General features: G+C 39.2%; 1 protein-coding gene across 1 annotated transcript in view; it reads left to right on the top strand.

Moving 5' to 3' along the window:
* Window positions 1–21,980, top strand: part of KIAA1407 (KIAA1407 ortholog) — a 99,912-nt gene that overhangs the window by 33,042 nt on the left and 44,890 nt on the right. The window contains exons 8-9 of the mRNA XM_010845352.1: window positions 8,908–9,098; window positions 17,118–17,364. Of these exons, the coding sequence (XP_010843654.1) occupies window positions 8,908–9,098; window positions 17,118–17,364 (438 nt within the window). The remainder of the gene's footprint in view (window positions 1–8,907; window positions 9,099–17,117; window positions 17,365–21,980) is intronic.

Here is a 21,980-nt window from a genome sequence, read left to right as displayed (position 1 = left end):
CAAGGAGCAAGCATCTTTTAATTTCATGGCGGCAGTCACCATCAGCAGTGATTTTGGAGCCCAAAAAGATAAAAGTCTGTCACTGTTTCCCCATCTATTTGCCATGAAGTGATGGGGCGAGATGCCATGATCTTAGTTTTCTGAATGTTGAGTTTTAAGCCAACTTTTTCACTCTCCTCTTTCACTTTCATCAAGAGGCTCTTTAGTTTTTCTTCACTTTCTGCCATAAGGGTGGTGTCATCTGCATATCTGAGGTTATTGACATTTCTCCGGCAATCTTGATTCCAGCTTGTGCTTCATCCAATCCAGCATTTCTCATGATGTACTCTGCACATAAGTTAAATAAGCTGGGAGACAAGATACAGCCTGATGTACTCCTTTCCTGATTTAGAACCAGTCTGTTGTTCCATGTCCAGTTCTAACTGTTGCTTCTTGACCTGCATACAGATTTCTCAGGAGACAGGTCAGGTGGTCTGATATTCCCATCTCTTTAAGAATTTTCCACAGTCTGTAGTGATCCACACAGTCAAAGGCATAGTCAATACAGCAAAAGTAGATGTTTTTTCTGGAACTCTCTTGCTTTTTCTATGATCCAGTGGCTGTTGGCAATTTGATCTCTGGTTCCTCTGCCCTTTCTAAATCCAGCTTGAACATCTGGAAGTTCACGGTTCATGTACTGTTGAAGCCTGGCTTGGAGAATTTTGAGCATACTAGCGTGATATGAGTGCAATTGTGTGATAGTTTGAGCATTCTTTAGCATAGCCTTTCTTTGAGATTGGAATGAAAATTGACCTTTTCCAGTCCTGTGGCCACTGCTGAGTTTTTCAAATTTGCTAGCATATTGAGTACAGCACTTTCACAGCATTATCTTTTAGGATTTGAAATAGCTCAACTGGAATTCCGTCACCTCCACTAGCTTTGTTCCTAGCGATGCTTCCTAAGGCCCACTTGACTTCGCACTCCAGGATGTCTGGCTCTAGGTGGGTGACCTGGCTCTAGGTGGCGCAATAAACACGCCATCGTGATTATCTGGGTCATGAAGATCTGTTTTGTACAGTTCTTCTGTGTATTCTTGCCACCTCTTCTTAATATCTTCTTCTGTCAGGTCCATACCATTTCTGTCCTTTATTGTGCCCATCTTTGCATGAAATGTTCCCTTGGTATCACTTAATTTTCTTGAAGAGATCTCTAGTCTTTCCCATTATAATGTTTTCCTCTATTTCTTTGCATTGATCACTGAGGAAGGCTTTCTTATCTCTCCTTGCTATTCTTTGGAATTCTCCATTCAAATGGGCATAACTTTTCTTTTCTTTTTTGCCTTTCTCTTCTCTTTTCACAGCTATTTGTAAGTTCTCCTCAGACAACCATTTTTGCCTTTTTGCATTTCTCTTTCTTGGATATGGTCTTGATCACTGCCTCCTGTACAATGTAGGTAAGAACCTCATTTATACGTCATGATTCCCTCCCAGAGATCTTAGTTTTGCAGGACTGGCTACATAGCACTGAAACACAACCATTTCTGAGCTGAAACATAGCAATTGCTGTTCTCCTCTCGATAATGTTGTCTTATGTTTGGACAAGGAAATGAAAGAAAAGCCTTTTTACATATAAAACTGCAAAGTAAGAGAAATGTTGGGCACACACATGAAGAATATTGGAATTCATGTAACTTTCCTCTCTTATTACCAAGGGTAGCATGTGGTGTGCATTTTAGGACGACTTTGAAGCATTATTATGTATTACTTTATATAGCCACTCAGTGGAAAATTTCTAAATAAAATTTTGTTGGTATTAGTAAAGAGGCTATGTATTTAGTTGTTACTATACTCTTCCTTACTCTCCCCTCTAACAGAAGGGACAGGGAGAGAGAGCCAATTTATCAAAACATTGCAATGGTGTTTTGCTTTTCAAAATGCCATTTTGATCCAAGAGGTTCAAATTCAGAAGCATGTGGTTTTTTTTAAATCTTTTTAAAAGTGTTGATTAGATTATGCTTTTTAAAAAGTTAATAAAAGAGTCTTTGGCATAAATGAAGCCCATTCTCTAAGTTATACAGAGTAGAATATCTTTTTCCCCTGAACACTAGACATTCAGGTGAATATTTATAAGGATCTTAAGAACCATATGGGTGAGGACAAATGACTTCACATCATTGTCTTCTGTCAGACAACACTAGAGCTGGATCCAGCATTTGTCTAATATATTCTGAGGTAAACTGTACTTTTGGTTATAGTTGCCAGGGGTGGGGGGTGGGGAGGATACAGTCGTGCTAGGGTGGGGAGAATGGGCAGGGAGTAGAGATGGGTAGAAGACGGAAGAAGGTTTAGAAGGGGATGAAAGAGAAGATGATGGGGACCGGTAGTTTGGCCTTCTCTAAAGACTTGAGGTTATAAAATTGTTACAGGCTTTGTTGGGAAAGGAGCCCTATCCTAGTAAAGAGTCAGATTATGGACTGTACTATGTCATTCTTTAAAAGATCCCAGAGTGTTTTCTTGGTTAAAAATGTAATATGATGAAACTAAGCAATTGCTTTCTGAAATTCTGCTACTTCTGCAGTGAAACTGAATTAGATAATTGCAGCAATATTATTGATTGAAGCTTCTTAGAAGAATTAAGAAGAATTTACAAAATGTCCTTGTGTTAGTAATACATATTGATGCATTTGTGGGTGAAATGATACAATATCTGATGTCTGGAATTTATTTTTAAATTCCAGAAGAAGCTGACTGAGGGGGTTTATTCTTGTATTCTGCTTTTGGATATGTTTGTCAAATTTCTGTCATAAAGTGGGTTTTATTCTTTTTTTGAAGTTTAAAAGTGAAGGGGGAAAAAAAAAAGTGAAGGGGAAAAAATTAAATACAGAAGTAAAATGACACCACAGCTGTCAGTCCATAACAAAAGTACCTTTTGTCTGTAGCCAGTGTGAGTGTTTCACATAGCACTGGTTGTCAACGTTTAGGCTTTTCCATGAAACCCAACAGCGAATCCAGGTCTTAGCACTGAGTGCTGAAAACTGATCTTTTTTTCATTGATGTATTTATGTAGTTATAAGAGTGTATGTCTTCAGGGGTTGGGGGGGGCACAATAATTTTCTCAAATCAGGAGTAAGATGGGATATAGGGTACAGTTTTTCAGTGCTATATCATCAAGATTCAACAACACATTAAAAGGATCATATACCTTTTAATGATCAAGTGGGGTTTATCCCAGGGATTCAAGATTTCTTCAATATATGCAGATCAATGTGCTACACCATATGAATAAATTGAAAGATCCTCCCCTCCACCTTCCAGGCACTTTTTAGTGTCTGTGGGGTCCTCTGCCTCAAGATAGTTGTCCTCCAAAAGGAAAAGAGATGTGGAGGATTGCTTTCTTGTGTAGTGTTAGGACGTCTGTTTCTTTGGGCCTGGCAGCAGCCAAGAGTCAGCTGAGCCCTTTGTTTCTAACCTTCGGTCCTTGGTTGGCTCCCCTAGACCACTAGTTGCACCACAGTTAGTTCCATTCGGCAAAAATAAATTGTAAACTTGTTGACATTTTTGTCCTCTTTACAACTCATTGTTTATTTTTCCATGACTGAGAATTTTGATGCAATTATCACTGCGCTTTCTGACAAAAGGGAAATAGCGGAGGAATTCTGATGAGTTACCCAGTTCATTAATCAGAACAAGCATCTCTGGTGACAGGGTTAGAATTACAATGAAGATTAGATAGCAAATTGCTGTTCCACCTAACGTCAATCATTCCCAGTGACAGCGGTGTGATTACACTTCAGGGAAGAGCTTTTCTTGCCAACAAAAGGAGGGCAACTCCAGTGCAGGTAATAAATTTAGCAGAGTGAGCTGTCATTTCTTCTCTTGAGTGGAATCCTTAATGACTGAATGATGTTTTGTAGAAGATTTTGAAAGAAGAAAAGCATTTCACTTAAAAACTTTCTAAATTTCACTTTGTAGTTGTTGTTCAGTCGCTCAGTCATGTCCAGGTCTTTGCAACCCCATGGACTGCAGCAGGCCAGGTTTCCCTGTCCTTCACTATCTCCCGAAGTGTGCTCAAACTCATGTCCATTGAGTAAGTGATGCCATCCAACATTCTCATCCTCTATCCATCCACTTCGCCTCCTGCCCTGAGTCTTTTCCAGGATCAGGGTCTTTTCCAGTGAAATAGCTCTTGGCATCAGGTGGCCAAAGTATTGGAGCTTCAGCTTCAGCACTAGCCTTTCCAATGAATATTCAGGGTTGACCTCCTTTAGGAGTGACTGGTTGGATCTCCTTGCTGACCACAGAACTCTCAAGAGTCTTCTCCAACACCACAGTTCAAAAACATCAGTTCTTTGGCACTCAGCCTTCTTTACGGTCCAAGTCTCACATCCATGCATGACCACCGGAAAAACCTTAGCTTTGACTAGACAGACCTTTGCGGCATAGTTATTTCTTTGCTTTTTAATACACTGTCTAGATTTGCTTTTCTTCCAGGGAGCAAATATCTGTTAATTTCATGGCTGCAGTCACTGTCCACAGATTTTTGTGCCTAAGAAAATAAAATCTGCCATTGTTTCCACTTTTTCCCCATATATTTGCTATGAAGTAATGGGACCAGATACCATGATCTTAGTTTTTTGAATGTTGAGTTTTAAGCTAGCTTTTTCACTCTCTTTCACCCTCATCAAGAAATTATTTAGTTCTTCTTCGCTTTCTGCCATTACAGTGGTATTACCTGCATATCTGAAGTTGTTGATATTTCTTCCAGCAACCTTGATTCCAGCTTGTGATTCATCCAGGCCATCATTTCACATGATGTCCTCTGCATATAAGTTAAATAAGCAAGGTGACAATATACAGCCTTGATGTACTCCTTTTCCAATTTTGAACTCACTTTGTAGTATTTTATTTTAAACATTGGGCTTCCCTGGTAGCTCAGTTGGTAAAGAATCTGCCTGCAGTGCAGGTGGATATGTACTTAGGCGCAGTTCTTCCCACAGTGATTTCCAGCATTTTATTTACCTGTAACAAGTCTTAATTATCACCACAACTGTAAAAAAGAGATGTTAGAAGTTAGCAAAAGAGCAAATGACTTTATTTGAGAATGTATTAGACATAAAAACATGGTGCAGAAATAAATGAGCTAGGTAAGAAGCAGAGAGAGATAAGACTAGTTGTCTGCCTTGTTCAAACATGGTTCTCTGGCTTAAGCAGAATCTGTTCCTTTTCCAACCAGCTTTGATTTTAAGTATAGTTCTTGTTTCATAGAGTAAAGGGATAGAGCCCTTCTGTAGTTCCAGAGTGGAGAACTGTAGAGGAGAAGCAGGCCTGAGCACTGTGGGGACTCTGCTTGGGGGAACATAATAGGAAGGATAAGTAGATGGTGACTGTCAGCTGTGTCACTTCTTGTCTGTTCTCAGTAAGAACAGAGTGCTAGCATCTTCTCCCAGAGCAGACAGAACCAAGACTTTTTTCCTCTCTCAAATATTTTTCTTCCAAACACTTTGATGGGACTCCTGTTTGTCTAAATAATGTTTACTGTGAATCAAGAATAACCAAGTGACTATTGATTCATACTTTTATTTTTTTTAATTTAAATGGGATTGCTGGGTTGCTCTTTTGAGTAGGCAGGGATAAAAACCAATGGCAAGGTGATTTCAAGAGAGCAGTTACCATATGAGTATGTCACTTTGCTGCTATTAACTTCTATGTAGTGAAACTGAATTACAGACCTTCAAAACTGATCATGTTGCTCTCAAAGTCTAAACTTAAGTATTTTTAAAGAAATATTAATATATTGACTATGGCGTTTACAAACTCAAATTTTCCCCCTCTTAAATTCATGTTTTCCAGCAGTGCTTTTCTACTGAGGCAAGTGATGTATCAAATTCTTTCTCTTTCAGTATAAAAAAAGCAAATAATTTGCTCTTCCTCTTTAAGAGAAGTTTTTTGTTTTTTTTTTTAATTTTTTTTTACAAGTATACCCGCGTTCCCCGTCCTGAACCCTCCTCCCTCCTCCCTCCCCTATCCTCCCTCTGGGTCGTCCCACTGCACCAGCCCCAAGCATCCAGTACCATGCATCGAACCTGGACTGGCGACTCGTTTCATACATGATATTATACATGTTTCAATGCTATTTTCCCAAATCTCCCCACCCTCTCCCTCTCCCACAGAGTCCATAAGACTGATCTATACATCGGTGTCTCTTTTGCTGTCTCGTACACAGGGTTATTGTTACCATCTTTCTAAATTCCATATATATGTGTTAGTATACTGTACTGGTGTTTTTCTTTCTGGCTTACTTCACTCTGTATAATAGGTTCCAGTTTTATCTATCTCATTAGAACTGATTCAAATGTATTCTTTTTAATGGCTGAGTAATACTCCATTGTGTATATGTACCACAGCTTTCTTATCCATTCATCTGCTGATGGGCATCTAGGTTGCTTCCATGTCCTGGCTATTATAAACAGTGCTGCGATGAACATTGGGGTACACGTGTGTCTTTCCCTTCTGGTTTCCTCAGTGTGTATGCCCAGCAGTGGGATTGCTGGATCATAAGGCAGTTCTATTTCCAGTTTTTTAAGGAATCTCCACACTGTTCTCCATAGCCTGGTATATTAGGGTCATCAGGATGCCTGAATGTTTTCATTTTAGCTTTAGGTATACCACGAACTCTTCACTTTGTGAATTTAGCCATTATCCCTTTTCAATTTGAAATTTGGCTTGGTAAGGTAAATCATAATATCTGGAGTCTATTTTGTAATGATGGTCTATGAGTTAATAAAATAGTACATGGAAAATGCTTTGAATTTTACAGAGAGAAAGAATGTGGAAATCCAAGAAGGACGCTCTTAATAGTGCTATTATCATCAAGGTGGATTATGTTTGTACTATTTAATTGTTAGAAATATTCCAGGAGTTAAAATTAGAGATAGTTACCTATATATAGAATATTTCATCAAGTCACTTAAGAAGAAACTCTTAAGTGAATGTGGCAAATAGATATGATGTTTTCTTTAGACTACAGTGCACAAGTTAACACTATTTTTTTCATGCTGTATTTTTTGGGATAGATAAACAAATAATAATAAAAAACCATACCCGCTCAACAGGCAGCTGTGCATCTTTTCCTTGTTATGACTAAAAATGTATCTTATGTTCAGTGAATTTCCCTTCATTCATTCTGTCCTTCCTCCCTTTTCTCTTACTTTCTCCATCCTTCCTGCTTTTCCTTTTATGGGATCTAAGGTGAAAGTCTAGAAAATCTGTCCTCGTTTGACATAATGGAGAAGGAACAAGGACTATTTAAAGACTTTTGTGGTTTCTCCTAATGGAAAATTATAAAAAACAAGATTTTGTAGTTTGTCTAAATGACAATATAATCGGTTTCTTTTGTGGAAAATATTTCAGGCCAAATGAGCTATTCTAGGAATTCCAGCCTATGCTCGCCTATGTTATTGGTCTTTAAGTTATATACTCTCTCTCCCTATAACCTCACAAACGCAGAGATTATATCTTAAAAAAACTTGTTCAGAATCCCAAAATTCAAACACAATGGGTGCTTACTAAATGTTAAAATAGTGAAGGATAAGTATTTTTAAAGAGAAAGAAGCAGTAAATAGGGCCAACCCTGCTATGGCCCCCAAGTTCTTGACGCTGGTTGCTAGGCACCTCTTGGACCTCCCAGAGTCACTTTCTATGCAGTTACTTTCTATGTAGTGCCCCCCACATGTAGTACGGGGCTTCCCTGGGGCTCAGACAATAAAGAATTCACCTCCAATGCAGGAGACCTGGGTTTGATCCTTGAGTTGGGAAGATCCCCTGGAGAAGGGCATGGCTACCCACTCCAGTATTCTTACCTGGAGAATTCCATGGACAGAGGAGCCTGGCGGCTACAGTCCATGGCATCACAGAGTCAGACATGCCTGAGCAACTGAGCATGCACATGTGGTGCACTCTCAGATCTGCCAGGCCCTCCTCTAGAGGCTCACAGTCTTGTGAAGACTGGTATCAGGTGACTATAATATAGTATGAGGACTGCTTTAACTGTAGAAAGCATAGGTTGCTCTGGCAACCCAGGGGAAGAGTACTTGCATGTGGGGAGAGTAGTTGGTAATAGGAGGGCTTCCTGAGAGAGGTGACTCCTGAAGTCATCAGGCAAAGAGAGGGCATAAAAGGACAGAGAAATTAATATGACCATAAATGGGGAAGTGCAAAAACAGTGTGGTTGGTATAAGGCCAAGAACTGAAAGTAATTTGATGAAGTAGGAGCATAAAATGTGAAAATAGAAGATGTAGGTCTTAGCCTGGGACCATAAGTACTCCTCTGGGGACATCCTTAGGGTCAGTATACCTTGGCTGATTTGTTGTCAGATACATATAGTGGAAGATTGCAAGCAGCCTGGGTATCTAGTTTCTCTTGGAGTGCTCACCAAAACCCTGACGTGGTCAGTGGTAGCTCAGCTGAAGCCATTTTTAGCTGTCTTGTTCCGAGGCACCAGAAACTGCATTCCATGCTATGGGATCTCCTATGTTCGTTTGTGTAGGACATCAGTGATGTTCCCGGTTGGCATTGAAGCCCCAGGACAGTCTGGCACGGGAGATCTCTGTGAAGCAGACCTTTCAAGTCTCCCAAATAGGCCTCTTAACTTAGATCTTAGATGTGACAGCTACTCCAGCTCTATGTAGGACTAGTGCCTTAAGACAAGAGTTAAATATTGTAGTAATAGCTTAAGTCATGAGGCTGATAGTGCCTTAGCTGCAAGACTTGAGTGTTTCTCATCATTATTGGCATAAAGCAGTTGTCTGTTCCCCTTCCATGAAGTTCCTAGATTTGTTAGAAAAAGTATGAGGGGGAAATCTGAGGAGAGGGTTCCCATCAGTAGATATTAGAAACCCTAGCACTGATTTTCCAATGTTTCCATTGCAGTGTCAAAAACGGTATTTCTCTGCCTGGCACAAGCTGATTCTTGATCATAGGATTAAGCTGGGGAAAGCTGGGACCCTGTCCGACTGGAAGTTGCAACTGAAGGTCCTGCGGGCCTGGAGAGACTACACGAGATCCCAGAAGTTGGGGCGAGAGACTCAAGCCATAGAAAATTACCTTAGAGAAGAAAACAGGTACTATTATTTATATTAATACCATGAATTATATACTATGAAAATGTATATGTAGGACATACGTTTATGTTTCTATGTTTATGTAGGACATGTTTCCTCCTGAAGAACCCAAAAATAAGCTCTAAAAATGCTGTTCACTGGAATCATCTCATTTACATTTAAAATATATCACTGTTCTTCTCTGTTACATCCCAAACTGGAAAATTTTAACTGAACATTATAAGCAAAAAAATTTGGATTAAAATATACAAATGTACATGCTTTTCTTTTTTTAAAGGAAGCTAGTATTATGCTTTTTCCCTTGTCCTTTGATATAGTAGCATTGCACCCTGGACCATCTTACAATTTAGGAGACAGATTTTAGCTTATGTGCTAGTGATTTTCATTGATAGAAATCACTGTCCTCACATAGAATGTTAATTACAGACATAGGTAACGAACATCCATTTGGGAGAGCAAACCTTGCAAGAATGATTTCTCCCACTTCCCCACATCTTATTTAGAGGTTTTTGACACCTTTATATCAGTTCCCTCTTAGACTTGTGAATGACACAGAATTTGTCCTCAAAGAAAACTTTCTTTTGCTCTATCAACTTTCACTATGTTTTCTTCTTTTGATTTCCAAGCTCAACTTTGCATTCTTGAACCAAAATCATAGATGTGGAAGGAACCATTTGTTTATTGGTGAGGAAAGCTGGAGGGAGCAGTTCATGGTCTTGGGTTTAATCACTTCTCAACCAGCGATCCTCTTGTTCATTCTGGGTGGAAAATTGGATGAATCCTATGTGAAAGTATCATCATGTATTGATAGAAGGGAGTGTCACGCTGGAGTTGTGCATCACCGTGACAGCATCAGGCCATGGGGTGGGTGCGTAGGAGCCTGACGCATGACCCCTTATCTTCTAAGAACTCAGTTTTGTGGGGAAGATGAAATCTAGAAATAGTACAGGTGTGGACTAGCATTATATACTTTGTAATGTATCTCCTTTGGCTGTTGAGAACCTACTAGAGGGAAGTAACTGAGGCGGCTCCTACAGAATATCAGGAAGGACTTTATCAAGAAGATGGGTCTTAAGTTGGATTCTGCATGCGGTTAGTGGGATGTTCCTCAGTAGAAGTAAGGAGTGAGATGATGGCATGAAATATGGCTGGAAATCATCAAGCCTGTGGTTGTCAAGTTCATAAACTTGTGAAAGGCCTTAAATGGTAAGACAAGGAGTTTAGGCATTCTTTGGTAGATAAAGGTGAATGCCTGAAGGTTTTTAAGCAGGATGGTGACTTAGACAATTTTCCTTTCCTACAGTATGCTGAGGGAATATCTTCAGTGTGGGGGAGGAGCATTTTACAATTTACTTCTAAATTTTGAGGACCCAGTGATTGACCAAAGAATTGGGTGGATTTGTTGGATAAAAAAGCGAAGGAAATTAGAGATGTTGCAAAGGGGAAACATCATGAGTGAGGGCATAACAGGAGTGGAAACTAAGATGTTAAAGTTCAGAGTGGTCTGTGAAATTTACATGCCAGAAGAAGAAACCTATAGAAGAAAAATCTGAAGAACTTGAGATTCCATTCCAATTAAGCTATTTAAATATAAAAGCACTAAATGGGGATTTCATAATAGCACTGTGTGCCAATTTTTTTTTTAAAGATGATCTTAGAACTTCTTGTCTCATATCTGTGAATTATTTTCAAGTGCCTATTTTTAAATGCTTAGCACAGAGACTACATTTTTTTAACTGTCAGAGTTAGAAAATATTTAACTTATAATAATTTTTTTTTACTATAAACCTTTAGAGCAAGAAACTCTTCGAGTAGGAAGAAATACCTCAAGGAGTATCTGATCCAGCCCCTCATTTTACACATTGCAAAAATAAGGCACAGAAAGGATGAACAACTCTGTCAAGGTCATAAAGCTTCAAGTAGCCCATCCAAGACTAGAGCCTGGTCCTTTTGATGCTGAGTCAGATGCTTTTTCCTATACTATGCTGCTCCTAGTTAAAGAAAATCTAGGTGATGGCTCCCTAAGATAGTCATGTTTTTCAGGTATATTGCCGTTGACTCTAGATGGTTGTAGATGTGAAACAAGAGCAGTAATTAATAAATAACAAATCAAGGTAGAAATATAGAAAAGGAGCTACACTGTCCTTCATGTTGCTTTCCTACAAATCCCTGGCTTTCTGCATGTTGTTCTTCATTCTAGAGATTGTTTTAGGAAATTTTTGGGTGATTTTGTGCAAAGAAGGTTGGGTTATTAGAGGTAGAGAAAAAAGCTCAAAGGTAGCTACTACAAGCAGAAACCAAGAAGTGTCAGTGGGACTAAGGGTGTCAGGAGAGCCAGGATCCCCTTTGCCATGCTCGTCAGAGTTTCTCCCAGTTTCTCTGTAAACGCTAAATACATAATTGATGAATAATAGGTGAGCCAGTGGATGAATGAAGTTGGTTGCTTCTTCTTCTGTAATTTAACTCTATACATTTTCAAGCATTTTTTTCCTAAATAGTGAGATCAAAGGATAGAGAGCACTTATTGTAAATGGGTTACCCATTATAGAAATTATAACTCTTAACAGATGGACAGGACATCGTTGGTTCTTCAGCCCATTCACCTGGACATGAAAATCATGTGTTGTGTCTGTTTCTCAGATGTCAGCTCTGTCCTGAGGCTCCAGCTCTTGAATCCACATTTGTTTTTGCCACTTGGGCTTTCCTCTTACTGGCCTGTCCCCCTTGCAGGGCCCAGCATTTGGGGCTTCTTTCTCTGCCTTCTTTCCTTTCTGTTCTTCCCACTTTCTCTCTGGAGCAACAATAAATCCCTCTCTTCTCATTCCTGATTTAGTCACCTTCTTTTCTTACTGAGCTTGTGCTCAGAGCCTCACTCATCCATGTATTTCTCCTGAAAGATACACCTTTTTCTAAAGGTTTATTTTCTAAATTTTCTTAAAAATTCCCTAATAGGAATTTTTGTCTATCTTTTTTCTTTTAAAAGTAGTTTCGGTGTATATAGAATGTCAGTACAATATTGTAATACAGTTGGAACATTGACAGATATTCCCGAACTCTTAATTAAGGATTTAGCCACTCAGGTAGTACAACGAAATGGTGGCACACAATGCTAAGTTAGACCCTTGGCTGTGGTGGTATTGGACTTGAACTGTATTTGTAATTTCTTTAACATATTCACTTTTGAAAGCTGGCTCCAGATCTTCCATTCTGCCTCTCCACCATATTCCTTCCATTTACAGCCAGCCCGGACACACTGGGAAGAAGCAGGGCTTGTTTTCTACATCCTCTCCCCACCGTTCCTGAGCCTACTCTCCCGATTCCTCAGTTCTTTCCTGGGAAGCATCTCTGTCCTTCTCTTACTAATCTCCACAGTATCCTCAACCCTGCCTTCCCTTGAACAAGTGCTTTGGGCCTTTCCTGGACCAGGCTTTCATCTCTTCCCTGTGTCCCTCTAGCTCCTCATACTCCGTCTCTGTACTCCTCAATTTGATGTTATCCCTCCTAGGAAACTTACACTTTATTAGGCAGTGTCTGCAAACAGTGCCCAAAATGTCAGTGATGGGGATTGGAGAGTACAGTGGCAGGCCCTTTGTCATCCTTCAAACCGTGACATTTATTCACTCACTCATTCATTTATTCTGTCTGAGAGCATGTATTCATTCACCTGGTCAGCTTTACTGATGCTTACTGTATAGTAGACTTTTTCTTAAGTACCTGCAGAGGAACTAAAAAGAGTGTTGAACATTCTTGCCTTTTAGGAGTTTTCAATCTAAGTTGGGGAAGTTAAAAATTTACCCAAATACTAAAAATAATTGCAACAGACGGCGCAATAAGATAAAAAACTTAGGAGTGACATAGACTTGGCTATCATGCATTACAGTCCCCCAAGCAGCTTTTTAAAAATAGGAACTCTTGGGTCCCATCTTTTGAGAGAGACAGATCATGACTAAGTAGAAGAGAGCATTTTTCAGTTTAGGGGAAAACTGGTAAGCCAGTACATACTCAGCTTGTGTGGGAAAGGCTGGGGTGAACCCGCCAGGCTAGCTAGGGGTGGGAAGGCAGAACTGACGAGAGACTGTCAGGTAGTCCCCATTTCTGAACTCCTGATTTCAGCGTGCTGCAGGGCAGTCTTTTATGAAGCATCTCTGTTAATCACGGTCCACTGCCCTTCCCTTCACGCTCATCGCAGTATCCATTTGAGAGGCTAGAAATTACTTGGCATCCAAAGCTGGTAAAGCTCCTAGTATGTCTGCCAGAGAGGCAGGAGGACCAGCCAGACTTGCCCTGGCTGGCTCACTTTAAATCTCTCTAAAGTAGAATTGTGTTATCTTCCATGTTTTCCCTGGAGGGGGCTACCTGGTGCATTTCAGAATGCATTAGCTTATGCATTCCTGTTCCTGCTGAACCCGCTCACCCCAAATGCAGCTGTTTGCATCGTTGCTATTTTTGTGTTCTGCATCAGATTTCAGCACTCTTATTGGATCACTAGCATATGGTTATTTGTTTATCATTTCTCACTTCCTTTTAAAAAATTCAAGACACTGACCTTTTAGATATCTAATAGTCTTGTCCTTGGATAGGGCTGTTACCTTACATGCACTTGTTCTATATTTTCAGGTTCTTTTTAAAATTTAATTACATCTTTAAAAACAGACTCCTGTGCAATGGGGCAGTATAGGGCTTGTTGTTAGAATGACACCACTTTTGAAGCGGAATCTGAGACACTTTCAGTTGCTTACCCAGGGTCCCCTATCTAGTTAGTGTTCTTCTGACTAGTGTTTTAGATCAACAGATACGTAGCATTTGAGGTGTTGATTCTGAGCAGCCTGGCTCATATTTAAATTCCTATTTGGACCTATTACATTTTATCTACTTAGTTCTTTGGAGACAGCCTTTCTCTGCATTTGTTATATAATTATAATGATCAATTTATATACTCTTATCAGAAATTCCCTGATTTCACCCTGGAACCATATTGGGACAGGATCCATAAAGGACCTCTTCATTTTATGTTTATTTGGAACTATTTCTTTGGGTTAGCATGCCGAAGTAAATCACATCTGACTGAGCTTTTAAGAAGTGATTTTTCAGTTTCAGAAATATTTATGCTTTTAGTATCATCATTTTAAAGGTATAAAAATGGGCTTGTCTGCAAAAGTGTCACTCTGCTGAAGGGAACCACAAGGGAGCAAGAGCAGAACCAGCCTTGTCTCTGGATCCCTGGCTTCTGTGTTCCTACCATTCCCACAAACCCAAGTACATCCTCGAATCCCTGCATATTCACTATAGGGAAAGCTCTGAACACAATAATAAACATGCATTTTCAACCCACTTTTTTTTTTTTAACTCTTTAGTCTTTTGTTATATTTCCAAAAGTATTTTTCTCTTTGCCTTTTCATACTATCCAAATAATCCCTCTCCTTGACAGTCAAGAGTCCAGTGCAGCTTTTAGCTGTTTATGCTATCAGTTCAGTTCAGTTCAGTTGCTCAGTTGTGTCCGACTCTTTGTGACCCCATGAATCACAGCACGCCAGGCCTCCCTGTCCATCACCAACTCCCGGAGTTCACCCAGACTCATGTCCGTCGAGTCAGTGATGCCATCCAGCCATTTCATCCTCTGTCATCCCCTTCTCCTCCTGCCCCCAATCCCTCCCAGCATCAGAGTCTTTTCCAATGAGTCAACTCTTCGCATGAGGTGGCCAAAGTACTGGAGTTTCAGCTTTAGCATCATTCCTTCCAAAGAAATCCCAGGGCTGATCTCCTTCAGAATGGACTGGTTGGATCTCCTTGCAGTCCAAGGGACTCTCAAGAGTCTTCTCCAACACCACAGTTCAAAAGCATCAATTCTTTAGAGTTCAGCTTTCTTCACAGTCCAACTCTCACATCCATACATGACCACTGGAAAAACCATAGCCTTGACTATACGGACCTTTGTTGGCAAAGTAATGGCTCTGCTTTTAAATATGCTATCTAGGTTGGTCATGACTTTTCTTCCAAGGAGTAAGTGTCTTTTAATTTCATGGCTGCAGTCACCATCTGCAGTGATTTTGCTATAAAAACATGAAATTAACATATCAGGTAGACTTCACACTTCTCCTTCATGCCCAGATTGATGTAAATCAAATTTTACATTAATTAGACAGAGCACATACATCTTCTGGCCTGTGGAAATTTACAATTTCCACTCACTTGAGTAAAATGCCATAGGGTGTTTTGTTTGTTTCATTATTTAGACATTGAAATTTTTTGAGCTTTGTTCTTTCCTGCATTGTTACCTGATTTATTAGTCTTATTTCTTTTAAAATTTTTATTCCAAGGTCACTCAGTCTCAAATCCTTTTCTTTTTTTCTATCAAAGTAAAAATATTATATATAAATGTTTATTACCATATTGTATTTTTACTATGAAAACCATCAGTCAATCACCAAGTATTTTTTATCTATCATTGCATTAGAAAGAAACAATTATATATAATGAAATATGCTGTTGGCAGAATTGTTGTTAGCATTTATCCTAAATTCTATTATTTCAATCAACATTACTCTCACTAGTTGGTTATTTCACCCAACTCCTCTGACATATGTTAAATTCTGTGACTCTGGAGTAGTCTTTCAAATTAAGGGTTTTAACTCATTAATGGTTCCTAAAATCAGCCTCAAGACAAGGTATGTTTTTTAAAAAATAGGATAGATTAGAAAAGAAACATTGGAGTACATCTCTGGTAGTAAGGGTAAATATCCTTTGACAAAACTTTTGTTGCAATTATATATACTTTGTTTCATACACACACAAGCTTATATTGAAGTCATGGTGTAACATTTTTTCCTTAGTGTAGGTGTCAGTCACAGAAGGTTTAAAAGTCACTTTAAGCATGTAAGAACTGTAGAAATGTTCTTCTGACTCATTGGCTTAAAACCTTAGGATTTTTTTTGATATGACCCCAAAAAGTCCATGAGGAGGGTTAAGTGTTACATATGTTTAACAGAAGTGAATATGCAAATAGTGTTGTAGAGAACTTATTCAAGTCACCTTTACAAGGTAAAATTAGTAGGTATCTAAACAATATTAGATTTTAAATCTCAAAATGGACCCTGGTTGTGACATAAGTTCCAAGCTCTACATCTCCTTTCTTCGGAGATGATAATCATCCACTTATAGACTGATCTCAGAGACCTCTATGCTTGAATTGTCACCTGGCTATCCCCAAAATGTCTTCAAATTGAGAGCCCCTTTGGGAGGGGAATGTAGCTGGCAGTTCCCAACTCCACTCAGTCATGTCCCCTAACATCACGAAGTTTTCAGGAATCAAAAGGAGCTCTTCCTTAGGAAGAGAGTGAACCAGATCCCCTGCTAGATTATGAGTGAGCTCTGTGGGAGCAAGTGCCTTGTGTATTCCTTCACGTACTTCTAGTGTTAACAAGTGTCTGCACAAGGAAGTCCTTCGTTCATGCACTTTATGGCTTTGGTAAACAAGTCCTTCTCTGCAGAGATCCTTTCCCTGACCAAGTCCTTCTGCAAGGTTCACCCTTGTAAATTCATGTTTATTTTTATGTCTTATACTTAACTAATTATAGACAATTCACTTGTTAAGTTTTGTCCCTTTCTCCTCCCAAACCTGTCTTCCTTAGATTTGCAAGTATAGTTGAATATCTCCCTCATCCATTCATATATTTTTTTCAAGTAGTTACCTGAATACCTATTCTTTCTGCTCCTTCCCCTCCAGAACCTCTCAGAAACTGTATTATGATAATAAAAAAATTTAGCAAGTCTTTGTGGTGCGACAGAACAGAACAGTCCCTCTTTCTTCCGAGGCAGTGCCTTGAGGTGCCATTTTCTTCTTTGAGCACAGCCTTTGCACTGGGGAATTTTATAAAATGACTCCTTTGAGCTTAAATAAAAGAACAAACTGGAGCTATGATGTAGCATCTCTAGAACTTCTTTAGACTTGTATTTCATTTATATTATCAACTAAAAAGCAGTAAATGGCTTCTTTTTTAATGGAAGTGCTTTGTTGCTTAGAAAACAACAACTGGCCACTGAGCATAACCGGAAACAAGTTCTCCAACACCATTTTACAGAATGGCAGCATTGGCATCGTGCAGAGATCCTAAAGAGAGAACTGGCTGTAACAAAGGAGGAAACCAGGAAGAAAATGAATGAGCTGCTGGAGGCAGCATCACTAGGGAAACTCAGCACAAACATGTCATCAAGCATCGGTCTGCTTGAGGAGGCAACAGCTATGGAGGATCCACCTAGAAATGGAGAAGTAAGATGTTTTTCCTTTGCTTAGTCTTCCTGCTTATTACATACTTGAATTTAGCTTTGTCCTTGTATAGCCTGAGCTATTCACTTGGTAAAGAGTCCACCTGCATTGCAGGAGACCCCAGTTCAATTCCTGGGTCAGGAAGTTCCCCTGGAGAAGGGATAGGCTACCCACTCCAGGATTCTTGGGCTTCCCTAGTGGCTCAGTGGTAAAGACTCTGCCTGCAGTGTGGGAGACTAGGTTCAATCCCTGGGCTGGTAAGATCCCCTGGAGGAGGGCATGGCAACCCACTCCAATATTTTTGCCTGGAGAATTCCCATCAGAGGAGCCTGACGGGCTACAGTCCTTGGGGTTGCAGAGAGTTGGACACGACTGAGCGATTAAACACAGCACAGTACAGCCTGGACTATGCTGTTGTCAGATTTCCTGGCCTGGGCCGTCTAAAAGGTGAGAGCTGCTGCAGTGAACAAAGGTTGCCTTTCAGTCAGTGTTGACTTTCTTGAAATGAGTCTTCTTTTATAATCACGTATAAACTTTGGAATAGTTGAAATTTGGTAGAGATGTAATATAGACAGGGAATTTAAAACAACTAAGAGAAAAATTCCATCCAAAAAGAGATGTATAAAGCTTTGTTTAGAATTCCTGAACCTCTTATTTGATTATCAGACATTTCTCTTGTAAATGAGCTTGTGATTTATAAGAGGGGAATGTTTAGTTTTAATTTTCCTAATAAGAATTCATATGTATGAGTTCTGGAAATTGGCAGGAGAAAATGACAAAAAGGAAAAAGAAATGAATGTATATACAAAACAGAAACAGATTCACAGAGGAAGAGTAAAAAATAGGAAAAAGAAAAAATAGGCAATAATTCCATCATTTAGAGATAACCACTTGCCAGGTGGTGCTAGTGGTAAAGAACCTGCCTGCCAATGTACGAGATGCAGGAGACACAGGTTTGATCCCTGGGTCAGGAAGATCCTGGAGGAGGAACCACCTCCTATTGGCAACCCACTCCAGTATTCTTGCCTGGAAAATTCCGTGGACAGAGGAGCCTGGCTGACTACAGTCCATGGGATCATAAAGAATCGGACATGACTGAGAATGCACACACACACCAATAACATGTTGAAGTATATAGCCTGGTCTTTTCTCTATTCAAGCGTATGGAGATTTTTCTCTTTAATGCTATTTAGCTTTTAAATTTTCTTCAGTCAAGTCATTGAGGATATCTAATTTGCCATAATACAGGAAAAGGAAGGCCTAGTTGATTTACGATATTTTATTAGTGTCAGGTATATAACACAAGTGATTCAGTTATATATACATATTTTTCAGATTATTTTCCACTATAGGTTATTGTACGGAGAAGGCAATGGCACCCCACTCCAGTACTCTTGCCTGGAAAATCCCATGGATGGAGGAGCCTGGTAGGCTACAGTCCATGGGATTGCTAAGAGTCTGACATGACTGAGCAACTTCACTTTCACTTTTCACTTTCCTGCACTGGAGAAGGCAATGACAACCCACTCCAGTGTTCTTGCCTGGAGAATCCCAAGGACAGGGGAGCCTGGTGGGCTGCCGTCTATGGGGTCACACAGAGTCGGACACGACTGAAGCGACTTAGCAGCAGCAGCAGGTTATTGTAAGATAATTGCATATAGTTTCTTGTGCTCTTGTTGATATCTCTTTTATACATAGTAGTTTGTATTCGTTAATCCCCTACTCCTACTTTATCTCTCCCCTTCCCCTTTCCCCTTTGGCAACTGTAAGTTTGTTTTCTATGTCTATGAATCTGTTTCTGTTCTGTGTATACATTCATTTGTATTGTTTTTTAGACTCTATACGTGAATGATATCACATATTTGTCTTTCTCTGTCTGACTTCAGTTAGTATGATATTATCTAGGTCCATGTTGCTGCAAACAGCAGTATTTCATTCTTTTTTATGGCCGAGTAATCTTCTGCTGTGTTTATATACATCACTCTTAAACCAATTGTCTGTTGATAGGCACTTGAGTTGTTTCCAAGTCTTGGTTGTTGTAAATAGTGTTGCTGTGTTAATTTTTTAAGGAAACTCTGTACTGTTTTCCATGGTGGATGCACCAGTTTACATTCCCACCAATAGTGTATGAGGATTCCCTTTTCTTCACACCCTCTTCAGCATTTATTATTTGTGGACTTTTTGATGATGGCCACTTTGACCAGTATGAGGTGATAGCTCACTGTGGCTTTGATTTGCATTTCTCTGATAATTAGTGATATTGAGCATCTTTCATGTGCCTGTTGGCCATCTGTATGTCGTCTTTGGAAACATGTCTGTTTAGGTCTTTTGCCAACTTTTTATTGGGTTGTTTGCTTTTTTGATATTGAGGTGAATGCACTGTTGTATATTTTGGATATTAACCCCTTGTCAGTTGCATCGTTTGCAAATATTTTCTTCTATTTAGTGGACTTTTGTTTTGTTGATGGTTTCTTTTGCTGTGCAAAAGCTTTTTAGTTTGAGTAGGATTACTTTTGATTTTATTTCTTTTGTTTTGGGAGCCTGATCTAATATAATACAGCTATGATTTATGTCCAGTTTGCCTATGTTCTCATCTAGGAGTTTTATGATGTCGTGTCTTATATTTAGGTCTTTAAACCATTTTGAGTTTATTTTTATATGTGGTATTCAGAAATATTCTTATTTCACTGATTTACATGAGACTGTCCAGCTTTCCCAATACCGCTTGCTGAAGAGACTTTTTTCTCCTTTGTATACTTTTGCCTCCTTGGTTAGAGATTAATCTGCTATAGGTGTGTGAGTTTATTTCTGAGCTCTATATTCTGTGCCAGTACCATGCTGTTTTGATTACTGTAGCTTTGTAGTATAGTCTGAAGTCTGGAAGGGCTATGCCTTCACCTTGATCCTTTTTCCTCAGGACTGCTTTGGCATTTCTGGTTCTTTCATGATTCCATATAAATTTTAGGGTTATTTGTTACAGTTCTGTGGAAAATGTCACAAATATTTTGATAGGGATTGCATTTAATCTGTAGATTGCTTTGGGTAGCATGGCTATTTTAATAACATTAATTCTTCCAATTCAAGAGCATGGGATATCTTCCTGTTTCTTTGAATCATCTTCAGTTTCTTTTATCAGTGTTTTGTAGTTTTCAGCATATAGTTTTCAGGCCTTTCACTTCCTTGGTTAAGCTTATTTCTAGGTTTCTTTTTTATGCAGTTTTATTTATTTATTCATTTATTATTGAAGCATAATTGATTTTCAGTGTTGTGCCAAAATGATGCAGTTTTAAATGGAATTTTTTTTTTTTTGCTTTCTCTTTCTGATATTTCATTGTTAGTATAAAGAAATGCAGCAGATTTAAATATGTTAATCTTATATCTTGCCACTTTACTGAATTCCTTTGCTTTTTTTTTTGGCTGCACTGCACAGTAGGGATGTGTGCACTCCTTGACCAAGGATGGAACCTGTGCCCTGTGTAGTGGAAGTGTGGAGTCCTAACCACTGGACCACCAGAGAAGTCCCCTTACTGGATTCATTTATTAGTTCTAATAGTTTGCATAGCAAGTCTTTATGGTTTTCTGTTTAGAGAATCATGGCTTCTGCAAACAGTGACAGTTTCACCTCTTCTCTTCCAATTTGAATACCTTTTATTTCTCTTTCTTGTTGATTGCTGTGGCTTTCCAATATTATGTTGAATAGCAATGGTGAGAGTGGGCATCCTTGTCTTGTTCCTGAATTTAGTGGGGAGGTTCTCAGCTTTACAGAATTGAGCATTATATTGGCTGTGGTTTATCATAAATGACTTTTATTATGTTGAGATATGTTCCTTTATACACACTTTGGTGAGAATATACTTTCTTATGATAATGTGGTCTGTTTTTCTAAAATTATTTTCCACAATGTAATGAGAGTTTTCTGTGTCACTAAATCTACTTCTACAACAGTAGTTTCCAACTGAGAGTATAACACAGACTCAGACCTACGAAATCAGAATTTCTGGGTGTGGGGCACCATGGTTTTTTTGAAGTTCCACAGGTGAACTTGATGAATAAGCCCTGGTTAAGGACTGTCATTCTGTGCCATTGTGTTTAATGACTGCATGAAACTATCATGGACCACAAGCTAGACTCTTTTCTGTTGCTAGGCATTTAACTTGTTTCTAGTTTACCACTTTTATAAACAAAGCCTTAGTGAACAAGTAGCTAACTAAGTCTTTGCACACATCCATAAGCTTTTACTTCGGATAAATACCTAAAAATAGAATGCACATTTTAAAGACTTTTACCAAATGGCCCTTCCAGGAAGGTTGTTTCAAGGAAGTACCTATTTTCCTGTTTGATACCATATTTGTTATTTTTGCTAAGTTGACAGGTAAAATATTTTTCATGTTACTGTTGCTTCAACATTTGCATTTTTTATTACTATGAGGTTAAGCTGGAGAAGGCAATGGCACCCCACTCCAGTACTGTTGCCTGCAAAATCCCATGGATGGAGGAGCCTGGTAGGCTGCAGTCCATGGGGTCACTAAGAGTCAGACACGACTGAGCAACTTCACTTTCACTTTCCACTTTCATGCATTGGAGAAGGAGATGGCAACCCACTCCAGTGTTCTTGCCTG

Source organism: Bison bison, unplaced genomic scaffold (genome assembly GCF_000754665.1).
Source record: "Bison bison bison isolate TAMUID 2011002044 unplaced genomic scaffold, Bison_UMD1.0 scf7180017864215, whole genome shotgun sequence".
Lineage (NCBI taxonomy): Eukaryota > Metazoa > Chordata > Mammalia > Artiodactyla > Bovidae > Bison > Bison bison.
Note: the sequence above shows the minus strand (reverse complement) of the source record. Positions and strands in the feature narration are given on the sequence as shown.